At 40.2% G+C, this 15301-nt stretch overlaps 1 protein-coding gene across 4 annotated transcripts in view; it reads right to left on the bottom strand.

The window, feature by feature from the left end:
* ASPH (aspartate beta-hydroxylase) overlaps positions 1–15301 on the bottom strand; it is a 121803-nt gene that overhangs the window by 39141 nt on the left and 67361 nt on the right. For all 4 annotated transcript variants that reach the window (XM_077352312.1, XM_077352315.1, XM_077352316.1 and 1 more), the window contains one exon: positions 2770–2805. In XM_077352312.1, coding sequence (XP_077208427.1) covers positions 2770–2805 — 36 coding nt within the window. The remainder of the gene's footprint in view (positions 1–2769; positions 2806–15301) is intronic.

Raw genomic sequence — 15301 nt, 5'->3', positions numbered from 1 at the left:
TAGCAGAAAGCACTGGCATGCATATTTTCCTTAAGATAGTGGTTTTGCAAAACGCAATATAATCTATGCATTTTCCTGGAGCATGATCTGAATAATTAAAATAAATTAAAACCTCTTTTCTCTCCCTTAATGTTGCAGCAAAGCTGTTTCATTCCATTTAGAATGAAAGCCAGGCTACGAGACACTCTGTAGAGACAGCCAGAAACAGAAGTCCTGCCATGCACCTTCCTACCTTTTTCTCTGTGAAATTTACAACATCTCATTGTACTTTCTGAGAACTCAAGAATGATGATGATGATAATGATGGTGTTCTATGTTTTGTAGTACAATATATTATCAGAGAAGATACAGGCTGCTGTTTTCAGCAGTTAAGCAAGTGGCTAACATAATATCTAATTAACAAGGCTCACTAGGAAAGAAGCAAGAAAAGAACATGCAAAAATAATAACAAACCCCCTTAGTCGTATTTATCTGGGACCCCGAGGGCCTTTACAGATGTCAGAGTAGGCATGTGCAAGGAGAGTATTCGGACCTACACCTATAGTGGAGTTTTGATTTGGCTGAATCAGTTTGAAGTCATTGAAGCCAATGGCACCATTCAAGTCTATAGGGATTTTCCCCTTTTTGTCTTTTGCAGGCTCAAGGTGTGTGTGTGTGTGTGTGTTAAAAGCACCAAACTTGTAGCATAGCTGCACGAGCCTCTCCATTATTTCCTATGGGTGGTGGTGGGGGGGTGGGGACAAATGGAATATCTGCTCTGTTTTTCTCATCATAGGAAAGAATGGAGATTGAATGAGGGCACCATCCTTGGGTGTTCCTAGAACTGAACCCCTGATCCAGTCTTTTTGCAGCTCCTGCAGCTATGCTGCAAATTGGTGCCTTTGCCTCAGACTCCCACCCCCATAGAGCCCAGGAAAAACAAACTTTTTTCCCTTTCTCTTTCTCATTAAAGTTTAAATGGCCACTTGCTTGAATTGTGATTTGGCGATTCAAGCAAGGTTGATTTGGCCATTTAAACTCATTGGGAAATGGTGATTTGAACTAGATTTGGCTAATTCAAGCCTGAATTAAGGCTTATCAGGTACTTTTGGGCTTCTGGCCAGGAATTAAATTTGGCTTCTGGCCAGGAATTGAATTGAATCACGTGTCTAGTCAGAAGTACTGTTTGTGATGAGTATGGACCTGGTATACATGGGCTTGCAAGAGCCAGCTTGGTGTAGTGGTTAGGAGTGTAGACTTCTAATCTGGCAAGCTGGATTCCACGATCCCTCACATGCAGCCAGCTGAGTGACCTTGGGCTCCTCATAGCTGTGATATAGCTGTTTTGATTGATCAGTAATATCAGGGCTCTCTCAGCCTCGCCCACCCCACAGGGTGTCTTTTGTGGGGAATAGAAAGGGAAGTCGATTGTAAAGTGCCTTTGAGATTCCTTCTGGGAGAGAAAAGCAGCATATAAGAACAAACTTCTTTTTCTTCTTCTTGCTGTGCATTATAGATTAGTTTGCAGGGATGAAACCAGTGTCTCAGGAGCTCAGATTAGGACATCATAGAAAACTAGAGCTTGACTGAAATCTTCCAAAACCAGGAAGGTTATCACAGGCCTTATTAGTCGAACACAATCTCATCTGCAGGGCCCAACAATTCACAGAAATTAAACTTGAAATGCATTCTAGTTCTTCACTCTCCTTGCAATAAATTCTGTACTGCCAATTTTCAGTTAAATAACTACTCGAAAAGTTTTAGAAGAATTAGCAGTAGAAAATAAAATCTTTCCATTCACTCAGCATGAGACTAACAGGAAATCTTGCATCTTACATTCAGGGGTGTGAGAATTTTTTGTTTTGACAGATTTTTTTTGTAGTCAGTATTTCTATATTTTCACTTTTAAAACAAAACTCAGGTTATTTGAATGAAAATTAATAGCTTGGATCCAGAGAACTATGAGCGGAACTTGGAAAAGTAAGTTTGCCAGTTCCCTCCCACTATCTCTCCTGTGTTGCCTCTGAGGATAGGAGGCTTCAGAGAACAGTGTGGGGTGCATGCTGGAGCTGCACTTAGAAGAAATCAGCAGAAGTTGACTTGCCTCCTTCCAAGCTATACTTCAGTCCATGGTTCTCTTCATCCATGCCAATAAAATCAACAAATGACTGTGGACTCAATACAATAAAAGCAGACACGTATGAAATAAAATAGTTATTTTTACTGGGATAAATTTACTGTAGCTGGTGCACTGCACAATGTAGACCGAGTTCCTGTTATGTCTGATGTTAAGTAAATTTATTATAAGCGTTCTAGATTTATAATGACTTTTAAAATGTTAAGCTACCTGGAGCATTTTGAAGCACAGTGAGATTTGCGTTTCAAATGCAAAGGCTCTGAAGCCATCTTTGCCTTAAGATGAGGCTGTGAAACGTAACAACAAAAAGAGGCCTCCTATTCCATCTCCACTCCATCCCAGCCCCAATGCAAAAACTTCACATTTTGTGCAACATGGAGAAGAAGACTTGGTTTTTATACCCTGCTTTTCACTACCAGAAGGAGTCTTATGATCACCTTCCCTTCATTTCCCCACAATAGATACCTTGTGAGGTAGGTGGGATTGAGAGGGCTTGGAAAGAGACTCCTCTGTGAGAACAGCTCTAACAGAACTGTGACTAGCCCAAGGTCACCCAGCTGGCTGCATGTGAAGGAGCAGGGAATCAAATCCGTCTCACCAGATTCTGAAACTGCTGCTCTTAACCACAGTTCCTTACCATTGCAATACCTTACCTTTTTCCTTCTGCTGAGTTTCTTTTTCATTTTTTCCTAGAAAATATACAAAGCACTTTTTAAAGTCTCTCTTTTTTACAAGATCATGGCATCTTATTTTATATCTTAAATAGCCTAAGCCCAAATACAATTTAATGTCCATATAGGAAAAACTACTGGCACTTACGTATTGCTTTCAGTGTTCAAAGCACATTCATATTATGTGGGGTGAAACTGGCAAATCCAAGTTAATAGTTGTGAGTCATGACGGTTGGATGGGACTTCCATGTTTGAAAGCAGCACACCTCTGAATATCGATTGGTACCGGGTAGCAACAGCAGGAGACTTTGTGCCTCCTTTGGTGGACCTTCTGCTGGAACCAGTCTAACAGACGGTTCTATAAGACTCTTCTTATATTGTTATCACTATAATCCAGGGGTAGTCAAACTGCGGCCCTCCAGATGTCCATGGACTACAATTCCCAGAAGCCCCTGCCAGCATTCGCTGGCAGGGGCTTCTGGGAATTGTAGTCCATAGACATCTGGAGGGCCACAGTTTGACTACCCCTGCTATAATCCTTACAGTATGGGGATGATAAAGAAGACAGCGGGATCACCTTCATGTTACAGATGGGGACTCATGCTGAGAATTATTTATAAAGTTTGCTTTTTCATATAACTTTCAAGAGCATTACTTATCATATTCTCAGTCCCTTATCTGTATTTGATTAAAGAGATTTTTTCTTGCAACCATAACCTCAACTTACACTAAAGTATCGCAGCAATTATGTCTTCATGCTCGACCGATTAAGAGTTTCCACCCCTGTGCAGTAGGCTGGTTAAATACAGAACTGCCAGCTCACAGTGATTTTATAAAAAAACTTCAGCAATAGACTTTCCTGCTCATTGTTTTTCAAACCATGATTTGGTTCCTATACTCAGCAGCCCTCATGTGAATACCTCAGAACTGATTGGAATCATGCATAGGAACCAATTGCATGAACTGCAATATTCACATACAGCCTACAGACAAATGCTTCCATGACTATCAATTGGATGATCATTGTTGTGGCTCCTTCTTGAGCAAACCTCATGGGTTCATTTAAAGCCCCATGTGGCTTTGGGGATTTATATAAATCCCTGCCTTGATATACTCCTGGCTAAGATGCCAACCTTCGGGTAAGCCTAGTGCAACCTTGGAGTCTATTGCAGTGGCTGAAGAAACTATCCTCTTGCTTCACATTCTAAATCTGCATGAGAAACTGCACAATGTAAAGTGTCATTACTTCCAGTATATGGCCATCTTGAATCCAGCTATAACACAAAGAAAGTTCATTTGGATAAGTGGGTGAACTGTATATAAGAAACAAGGTTCTCAGTGAAAGGCATAGGCAGTTCATCTGGGGGCTGACACTTCCCGGTACCCCTCAAAGCTCTGTATATACCCTTTCAGCGCTTTCCATGTAGTGATATACCCGAGCCCAAGTGTCAATTGGCAGTGCTGTGGACCTATGGTTATTTAAGTGGATCTGTATTTTATCTGCCCTTAACGTCAGGGAAGAATTTTAGTCTCACAATAATTCTGCAAATTAGGATTGGCTAAAGCAGCCTTTAACTTTCTTACCACTGAGAAACCCTGGAAACATTCTTCGGGTTTTGAGAAAGCATAGCTGTGCACATGCCTCACCCCTTCCCACTCCCTCCAGGCCCATCACTGGGCACTGGGGGGGCGGGGGTCAACTAACAAATTTAAGAAATATATTAAAAATTACCTCCCACCCATTTGGGAAACTCTTCCAGTGCCATCAAGAAACCCAAGGGTCTCATGAAACCCTAGCTGAGAAAGCCTGAGCTAAATTTGCCCAAGAGACTGTTCTAGCTAAAATGGATTTTAAAGTCTAGTCAGCACTTGAGTCACTGCACAATCAGAATATAGAAGCTTCCTGTGACCTTCACAAGTTTTGATTTCTGTCCAGTCAGAACTTTGGGAATTTTCATGATTCTTTATCCCAAGAATTTGCTTTAACAGAGGCAGTCTAGGGCAGAAGTATAATTTAAGCCCTTTCCCTTTAGCATCATTTACCCATTGGAAGTTACTACTACAAACTGATTTTATGTTTGCTGGATGGGGAAAACGTAGATGTCACTTCCTCTAACAGAGATGAAAATAGCAGGGTGGGGGAGGTGTCAGCAGGTAAAAATATGACGGTAGTTAATAGCCCCTCCCAAAGTTAAATCACAGTTCCTGCTGCATGGTTTAAGAAAGCCACCAAGGAAAAAAACTACAGAGCTCCACACAGTCTGCTTGAGATACCAAAGCTAGGTAACTCTGCGCACAAAATGTGGACCAGCTCTCTTCTTCTGCATTAGTTTCTTTCTTTTATCTGAGATGAAAATGAATATTGTCAGCCAAGAAATTTGCATGTGTTTTGTGCAAGCACCAAACTAACCAAAATGTAAGAAGATGCAGGGATGGAGTACCCTGCAAGGCTCGTCTTTTCCTTAGAGTGGGAAAGAGCAAATTGGATTGGCATCAGAAGTTATGCCCTTTTCCTGATGCAAATACTACTTGTTTCATTGGGGGAAACACGGAAACCAACGTGAGTAGTTTTTGCATTATCTCTGTGCTATTCTTGATTAGACTTAGTTTGTTTTCTGATATTTTAGAGCACAATGACTGCAAACATGAAAATCAGCTAGAAGGAATGGAGTTTTCATACAGTCAAATTACCCTTAAATTTCCCAAGAAATGTTGGAATGTTAGCTGTGAAAAAAAATGTACCTTCATTGACCAATGTCATTTTTCACACATTTATTATAATTGTTACTCAGTGGTCTTTTAGCTTCAGGGGAGATACATTTAACCTGACACTGTCTCATTGCATGATAGCAGGTTGGTAATCTATTTGTATAGGTGTGCCTAACTTCCACCATACAGAGCTGCTTGTACCATCACAGCCACTTATCAAACACACTTATCAAACATATTCCAATGTGTAAGGCTTTGGTTTGTGTAGAGCAGCATTTTCAACCTTTTGACCATGGAGGAACCCCTGAAATATTGTTCAGGTTTTGAGGAATCTTGGAAGTGGTGCAGAAGTGAAAGGGGGTGCAGAAATAAGATGTGGGAGCCAGCCATTCAATCAATCCAACCCAGAAACCTGATTGGGATTTCATGGTGTAGTAGAGAAAACTTCAAGGAGTCTCATAGCATCCTTATTCTTTCAAGGTATCACTAGAAACTTAGTTGTTCACATGAAGCAAGTTCTCCAGCCATATTAAAAATATCCACCACAACTAGAGGTGGGCACAAATTTGGCCTGGTTCATGCCCCCCCAAATCAAGGTTCAGGGGAGGTGCCTCCCACAAACTGTCCCTGTACTTTTGTCGGGTTTGAGCACAACAGTTGTTAGGTTTAAATGCCTGCCAGCCATTTCACCATTGTGCTCCATCATGCTCTGAAGCAAGGGGGGGGGGGCAAAAAGGATGGCTTAAAGTGCTACCTGCCATTTAAACCTAACAGCTGATGAGCGAACCTGCCAAGCTGTTAGGTTTAAATGGCTAGTAACCATTTAGGTGGTCCATTTTGCATTTGGCTTGGTGGTTCATTTCAGGAACACACTGAGCCCCAAAGTGAAATGTTCTGGTTTATGCCTACCCTAATCACAACTCAACCTTAATGTAAACTGCCCTGAGCCTTGGGAGAGGGTGGTATATAAATATAATAAATAAATAAATAAAATACAGTAAATAAATATGGCTTAGTTATGCTGCAAACAATATAATTGCTAGCCCACTAGTCTTAATGCCATTAAGGGCAAGCCATAAACTGCCTTCAGTCCCATCTTTCTCCTTCTCACATAGGTTTTCCCCTCTCTCTGTCTTTTGGCCTTATAACAGTTGCTTAGCTTTTTAAATCACTGCTTACACTATGTGCTGTTTCTTAATTAACTTGCTGCACTAAATGATGCCAGCCATTTAAGGATGTTATCACTGTATATTGTGGCCTAAACAGGAAAAAATCTGTCTGTCTTGCTTGATGCTACAATAGTTCCCAAAATCATAGGATAAAAAGAACCAAAACTTCTAAAATTTTACTAATTGATGGCAATTGCAATGTGGAACACAAAAACAAGATGGCTTTCTGTATCCACATTCTCTATGATAAAATTATTACCCATTAAACAATGGTTAAATGAAGATGCAGATCTATATATTAGGAAGTAATTACTCAATCAATGAAAATGTTCTTCTGTATTTTTATTGCAGCCAAACATTAAGACAGAAAACAGGTACATCAAGTCCCCTTTACCCGGCCCACCATGGCACACTTGTGTAAACATGAATATCATAAAATCCTATAATTATAAGCATTTTAAAAATTTGATCACAGCATAGAAATACTTTTATTACAGTATTTTAAAAATAGATTATCAGTGTACAAAACAGTTCATTTACCCAAACACAATCTTATTTTTCACTCAAGTGTCCTTAAAAGGATGGCCTTATAAAAAAAGTATTGCTCTGTCATTCAGAAACAAACCATTTTCCATGAATAATACTTTGCCTGTACTTGCAGCAATAGAGAAGTATTGCTTCCTGATAGCATAAATTCATACGAGATGACCCTTCCTTGCACACGAATGATTCCCATAGAGATAACTGAGCCCTGTTTCTCTGTTGATATGGCTATTCATGCAACAGGCCAGGCCTGTGAACACATGAATCAAGCCATTGGTCCATCTAATTCAGTACTTCAGGAGATAGGCTTAACCATAGAGCATGACCCAGGCACAATGACATTGCTTTCATTTTTTGGTGGAAGTCCTTGTCCCCAAACTCTTCTGATGGGTTGCCAAGACTGGCTGGCAATCCTATTCAGTTAGAGCAGATATTACTATCAACAATTCTCGAGGTCTCTCACAACACAACAGAACAAGCATTATCACACAAATTATTCCAGAAACAAAAGATTGTCAAGGACTGAATCTAGCCCATGCAAGGTAAGTGCTCTCCCTCAGAACTATGACCCTGCCTAATTCTTATTGTATGCTTCCTCCACTGTGCGTACATTTCACATTCCTTCCTCCACCCAGCCTAGGGTTTAAACAGCAAGAGAAGGATGAACGGGGATACAAGTTGTATAGACAGGTATCCCATTCCCAGCAACAGTCTTGAGTAGTGCCTATGCACTGAGGGAGGAAGGGAAAACATGGCCTTTTAATACCCCATGGAAATTTCTTTGTGCACAGATGAGCACCAATGCAGGTAAGAATCATCCTACAAAAATATGAGATGCACACTCATATTTTGCTGAAATCTTATTAATACTTGGATTCTGTTGTACAAAAATGTAATAGAACACAATTTCTTCCTAATGTTTCTAATTTTAGGGATTTAAAAGAAAATCCTTTAAGTTTAAGCCATGGCTTCAGTTCACAAGAAAAACATTCTACAAAGTTCTAGAACAACCCAAGTTATTCCAATGGTACTTCAAACTGCTCTGTTGTATATTGTGTACTATGTTAGTGTTCCTATTAAATTTCTTAATTTAAGCTGAAGCTGTATTTTTGTTTCTACAAGCATTATCACACAAACTATTCCTGAGCCAAAAGAGAACAAAATTAATTAATGTGGCCTGAACTAGAGGGCACAAATCAATGGAACAGCACCACACAACAGTTAATAACACACCACCTTTTAAAAAGTTCATCTTCACTGATGATCAAAATAAGGGTTTCAGTAATCAATAAGGGCTTCAGTAATCAATACTGACTTCAATTTATAACTGTTAACATTAACTTATTTAAAATACCTATAGCCTGCTTTTTTCCCAATCAAATTCTGAGAACAGCTGCAGCCTAAAATCACATTTGAGAGAAGGACCACTTTTGAGCAAGTGGGTGCAGGAATGCATATGTATGCATATGGAATTGCAGTGGTTTACTGATGAACAGTTCACTTAAACTGTGTCTATGATAACACCGGGCTCATGAGCAAAAAAAAAAAAGAGAGAGAGAGAGAGAGAGAGAGAGAGAGAGAGAGAGAGAGAGAGAGAGAGAGAGAGAGAAATTTGCCATTGAGCAGTTATAGATTTCAAGGACATTTCAGTCTAAATATGGCTGAACTCCAAAATGCTACTGAAATCATCAAAGTCTGCTTTAATTTATATTCAATGGTAATTATGAGAAGAGTGAACCAGGAAAAAAAAACATGTAATCATCTATTATATAGCCATGATTAACTATTTGTTTTTTCCTGTATTTGTTGCACTGTACATAGTTTGAAGTGAGTTAAAGTTCACACAGAAAAAAAATCACCCACAAAACAAGTATATGACTAGGTCCAAGTCAAAATTTCACAGCTCTATTTTCCTAGTTAGTGTTCATCACAACACATGAAAATATTCTCAGAAGTTACTTTATCCTGTTTTTAAGCTTTTAAAAAACTTAATTGCATCCAAATTTTAATATATCCACAGATATATATATATATTAAAATTCTCAAATCATTTACTGCTACATTATAAATAGCATATTAACAATTCTGACATATAAAATATTTAACAAACTGCTTGATTTGGGGAGAAAATAAAATCATCTTGTATAGTAAATATGACAAGAAAATAAGAATATATATTAGGATATTAAATGGATGTTAAAGGTATACTAATATGTCACGAGTGCTACACATTCTCAGTTTTTAGGCTGTTTCGCAAATGACTTCTACAAAATTATTGTATCGACAGAATGGAAATAAAGTCTAAATTGACTAGAATATCTACTCAATTTAAAAATGGTTTTCTATTGCTTTATATACTATACTAAAATTCATAAGAGATGCATTCCAGACAAAAAGCTTTGTTTGCATCACTTGTGAAAATGTCTTTAGTGTTTGTTCCCCAAGTTTCAGAACTGCTTGGTCAATTACATCGTAAAAAGTCTCTAACAAGCATCTGCTCCCCTTTTGTGGAGTATGGTTTAGGCTGGTCCTCTTGATGTAGGGACAGTCTTTTTGAAGCTTTAAGTATCTGAAAAAATAAGGGGAAATCTAAATTAGAGGACCAACCAAGATACAAATTATTTTAGAAGTAATCTTTAATAATAATATGCAACTTTGTAACCATAATTAGGTAGAAATGTTTTATTAGAACCAGAATAATTAATCACAAAGTTGCTATCTATGGAAGAAGGAAGGAGGACAGCCTTCTTTGTGCTAAACTTGAACAAGAAATTGAAACTTATTTCATAAACATACATAAGGACAGTACACCCTCTAGGAAAAAAAGCCAGCTATTAAAATGGCTGGTATGTATAGAGGAAGAATATGCGTTATCGGTTAAGGTTACACTACCCAGTGATTGGGGTGATAGATTAGTTTTCCCTTCACTGTAACAGTGCCCCAAGTACAATGTATTCAATGTTTCCCCATAGAGGAAAATAACACCCATTCACATATTTGAAAAAATAGATAAATAAGTGAACATGGGAGGCACAGATAACCCTGCTTTTGATAATGGAGACTTATCTGTATTCTCAGACCTGATGTTTCATTCACATACACTCATATTAGATTCTGTTTCTTGGACATGCTATAGTATAAGGAGCAAGGATGCCTGGGTTTGTATGTGTGTTTATAAAATTATAAATATAATGAAAAATTGCATTGAAAATTGGCAACTGATGCAATTGATTGTTAAAATTTTATGATTATTAAATTATTGATAAATCATAATTGTAATTTTACTACGTATATTTATAGAAGCATAGAATAATAGAGTTGGAAGGGACCTCCTGAGTCATCTAGCCCAACCCTCTGCTCTATGCAGGACATTTACAACCCTATCACTCATCTACTGTAACCTGTCACCCCCCTGAACCATCCTAGAATCAGCTTCTCTGTCAGATGGCTATCTAATCTCTGTTTAAAAATGTCTAAATATGGAAAAGTTTGCACCTTCCAAGGAAGCATATTCCACTGAGAAACCGCTTTAATTTTCAGGAACGTCTTCCTAATGTTTAGACAGAATTTCTTCTGAATTAATTTCATCCCATTGGTTCTGGTCGATCCCTCCAGGGCAAGAGACAACAACTCTGCACTATCCTCTACATGGCAGCCTTTTAAATACTTGAAGATGGTTATCAGATCCCCTCTCAGTCATCTCATCTCCAGGCTAAACAGACCAAGCTCCCCCAACCTTTCTTCATACGTCTTGGTCTCCGAACCCCTCACCATCTTTGTTGCCCTCCTCTAGACATGCTTCAGTTTGTCTACATCCCTGTTCAACTGTGGTGCCCAAAACTGAACACAGTACTCCAAGTGAGGCCGGACCAGAGCGAAGTGGTACCATCACTTCCCACGATCTGGACACGATACTCCATTTGATGCAGCCCAAAATCTCATTTGCCTTTTTAGCCACCAAGTCACACTGCTGACTCAATGTCAATGTATGGTCTACTAAGATTCCTAGATTCTTTTCACACATAGTACTGCCAAGACAAGTCTCCCATCCTATATTGGTGTCTATGATTTTTCCTACCTAAATGCAGAACTTTACATTTGTCCCTATTGAATTTCATTTTATTCAGTTTAGCCCACCCAATTTAGTATCGTCTGTAAATTTAATAAGTATTCCCTCTAATCCCTCATCAAAATCATTTATAAATATGTTGAACAACACAGGACCCAGGACTGATCTCTGGGGCATTCCACTTGTCACTCTTCTCCAAGAGGATGCTGAACAATTAACAATTACCCTTTTGGTACGATCTATCAACCAGTTATCAATTTTAAATGTTGGAAGCCACCCCGGGCCAGCATGCTGGGAGGGGGAGGGGGTAAAATTTAAAATATATAAATAAAAAGTAATTAGCCACGAGTACCAATCAGCATATACTGATATACTTTAAATAAGCCTGGTAAATAATTATGGTCAACTAATTAAATTTATGTTAGCACTGTCTCCCTTTTCCCCTACCATGTAAAAATGTTCCAACAAACAGACTGTTGTATCAAAATTAAGCAGGAAACAGAAGTCTAGTACCTCATTGAAGTCTACCAGTTCCAATACAAAGTTTCATGAGTCAAAGGTCACTCACAAGTAGCTCACATCATTTCCTGCATCTTAAGAGATAAACTGTGATTCTTAAACATATATGCTGGAATAAACTATTAGTCTTTAAAGTGCTACTGCTGTTTAATTGAATGTCTCTGAAAATGTAGTGACTATTAAGAAAACAGTGGAAACAGTAAAGGAATTGAGACCAAAATAGAGCCAAACAATAGGTTGATGAAGCCTCAATTGTTATTACAACATATGAGTAGGAGAGTGCACCCCACACACAGTATATTATACAGATTTGGAAAGACTGAACTTGAAACTATTGGTATTTCCTGAGATTCAGAAATCCGAATATTAGTATGGTAAATTGGTATGGATATGGTAAATATTCATGAATGCTGAATTTTTTCAGCTCTATTATAGTCTCTCAGGACCATTATCATTACTGGGCTATAGCAGCAGTTCTCAACCGCAGTAACGCCATGACCCCAATGGCGTGGGCAGTATAGGTGGTGTGTGCACGTGCATGGGTGGCAAGGGCAGGGGCGCGGGAATTTGCACAACAATCTCAAGGTGATGTGGAGGCGGTGGCAGCTGAGGGGAAGCGAGGCGCCTTTGTCGGGCCCTCGGGAGGTGGGCAGTCGCCAGCAGAAGCCCCCGCAGGAGGACTCGGGTGGCAGCTTGTCCTTCTCGGACACGCTCACCATCAACAGCCAGAGCCTGATGGTGCGCTTTGAGAACAACCTTCTCAGCCTCGACAGCCCTGCGCCACCCCAGCCCCCAGCAATGCTGCAGAGCCCTTTGCGCCTTCTGCCACAGGGAGAAACCAGTCTCACACCGCCACTGCCTACTCATGCTCAGAGCCCTGCTGCACAGAGACCTTCTTCTGCAAACAGCTACTGCGGCTGCACCGCCTGTTGTCTGCTCATCTCTGTCCGCTGCCTACTACCGCTGCCTGCCTCTGCCCGCCGCAGTTACCCACCGCAGCCCCTGTGGCAACCAACCTGGTGACCCTGCAGAAGGAGCAAGTTTGAAAAAGATTGGACCAGGAGGACCCCCATCCCCCATTGTTTCCAACAGAAGGGGAACGAAGCATTTAAACTTTAATGGGAACAACATAACGACACTCTGAATGTTTGGCAGCCCACAGTAGGAAAAAGAGAGAGGGTTGTGTTCCTGTACAGAAAACCTCTTGAACCATGGTTACAGGTAAGTGCAACCCCATTTCCATCATTGTGGTTTCTATGCAGTCCCACATGGCAGAATGGCAAGCTCACCTACCCTAGGAGGAGGATCAGTACCTACTGGTTTCACCTCTGAAGTCCATTAAGTAGAGCTTGATGAACATAGAGGGAACAGAACAAGTTGCTACCTTGCAGATGTCCTCCAGAGTGAGCCTGGCATACGGACTGCTGTTGAAGATGCCCGAGCCTTAATGAGTGAGCTTTCGGCTACACTGGACCTTAGCTTCATCAAAAGCTATTTGGATTGCAGAGATCACCCAGCGGGAGAGTGACTGCACTGATGCAGCTGTCTCTTTATTTGATCCTTTGAAACATATAACCAAGTTACTAAAAAAAAGAATGTTCTTATATATTGTGTATGTAGTGTTTGTTCTGGTTATGAAGTTAGGGGTGGAAAGAATACTGAGAGAGTGATTTCTTGGTTGAGGTGGAATTGTGATACTACACCACCTTAGAAAGGAACTCTACATTAAATCTACTATCTTTGTATGAAATGTAATAAAAGGAGGGTCACAATGCAGTGCCTGTAGTTTGCTTAACCTTCCGACAGAGATAGATAGACAGATAGATTCAAGTGTGTAGCCACTTGAAGTAGCACAACAAAAATTGAGTCCAATAGAACCTTTAAGGTCAACAAAGATTTATTCAAGGAGTGAGCTTTCGTGTGCAGACACACTTCCTCAGACAAAATGGAATGCCTGCAAACAAAAGCTCATGTCTTGAAGAAATCTTTGTTGATCTTAAAGGTGCTATTAAACTCAAGTTTTGTTGTTCTTCTAGCAGAGGGAATCACTACCAAAAAGGAAGATTTATACAAGACAAAACACAAGTCAGCACTGGCCATGGGTTCAAAGGGTTTATATGTAATTTTGAAAGGACAAACTCCATTGAGGAGGGAAAAAGTTAAATAAATCTTTAAGAAACTTTGACTTCAGAACAGAGAGAACTGACTGCCTATCACCGGGGACACGAAACACAGAAATGGCAGCTAATTGAGGTTGCTAGACTCTCTTCTTGCAATTACAATACGTAATCAAAGGTTTTTTTTCTTAAGGCAGATGATTGTGGATTAAGCCCATGCTTGTCATTCCAGTGCACAAGCCTTTTCCATTTATAATTATACTAGAGGCAAAGCCCGTTGGATCCAAGAATACAATGGGCGCTAGAGCTTGGCAGTGGGAAAAGGAAGGGGAGGAGTTGTCCAGTCTGTAAGGGCATGGGGTTCAATGTGTGTGTTGTGTGGTAGGTTGTGGTGGCGTGGTGGCAAATGAGGGCATGGGTGTGGAAATATGGGTGTCAAGAATCTGTGGTGTGGAATGTTCACTGAGTGTGGGGGAGGACTGACCTTTAGGAATTGTGGCATAGTGGTTAAGCTTTCCAGAGCCATGTCTTCAGATATGTGAAGTGAAAATCAGACTGGAAACTCTTCTTAGGGGAAGATTACATGGCAACCAGTTCCTCCTAGTTCTGTGTCATTTCCCTTCTTGTGTGAATAAGGCCACAAACACCGAAATGTCCCCCTGCTCTAATACACATGGGGTAGTCACAGTACACAGGTGTCCACCCTGTTCCTTCTGTCTCCATTTTTTCACTGTTGACAAAATGTTATGTGCCCACATGCTTCTTTCATGGTTGCTCCTTAGAAGAAGAACTGAATTTTTGTACCCTGTTGTTTACTACTCAAAGGAGTCGCAAAGCGGTTTACAAACACCTTTTCCCTTCATCTCCCCACAATAGACAACCTGTGAGGTATGTAGGGCTATGAGAGGTCTGAGAGAAATGGAAATGGGCCACAGTGACCCAGCAGGCCTCAGGTGTCTCAAAGCACTTTCCAATTGTCTTCCCTTCCTCTCCCCATAGCAGACTCCCCATGAGGGAGGTGGGGTAGAGAGCCTCACATGGAAGCTGGCAACCCTAAGAGGAAGTCTCTGTGCACAGCAGTCTTGACCTTAGTAAGGTTTTTATACTAGTTTTTTATTTGCCAGGCCAAGGTTAGAAAAAGTCATTTCAATTCCCATGTCTCTCCAGCCATTTACTTGTTCACTATTTACAGTTTCAGGCTGTAAATATTTATTTAGATCTTCCTACATTTTCCAGACTCACAGGACTGATGCTGGTCTGTCTGTCTGCACCTTAGAAAACAAACAGTTGCTGGTAAGGGCTGGCCATAGGTGGGACACAGCTGTACCACTCCCTCCCAACTTCAGGCAAAAATGGCTCCTTTGAAGGCTGAACTCTAAGGCATTGTA

The sequence above is a fragment of the Paroedura picta genome, chromosome 9 (assembly GCF_049243985.1).
Source record: "Paroedura picta isolate Pp20150507F chromosome 9, Ppicta_v3.0, whole genome shotgun sequence".
NCBI lineage: Eukaryota > Metazoa > Chordata > Lepidosauria > Squamata > Gekkonidae > Paroedura > Paroedura picta.
This window is presented reverse-complemented; position numbering and strand designations above follow the sequence as displayed.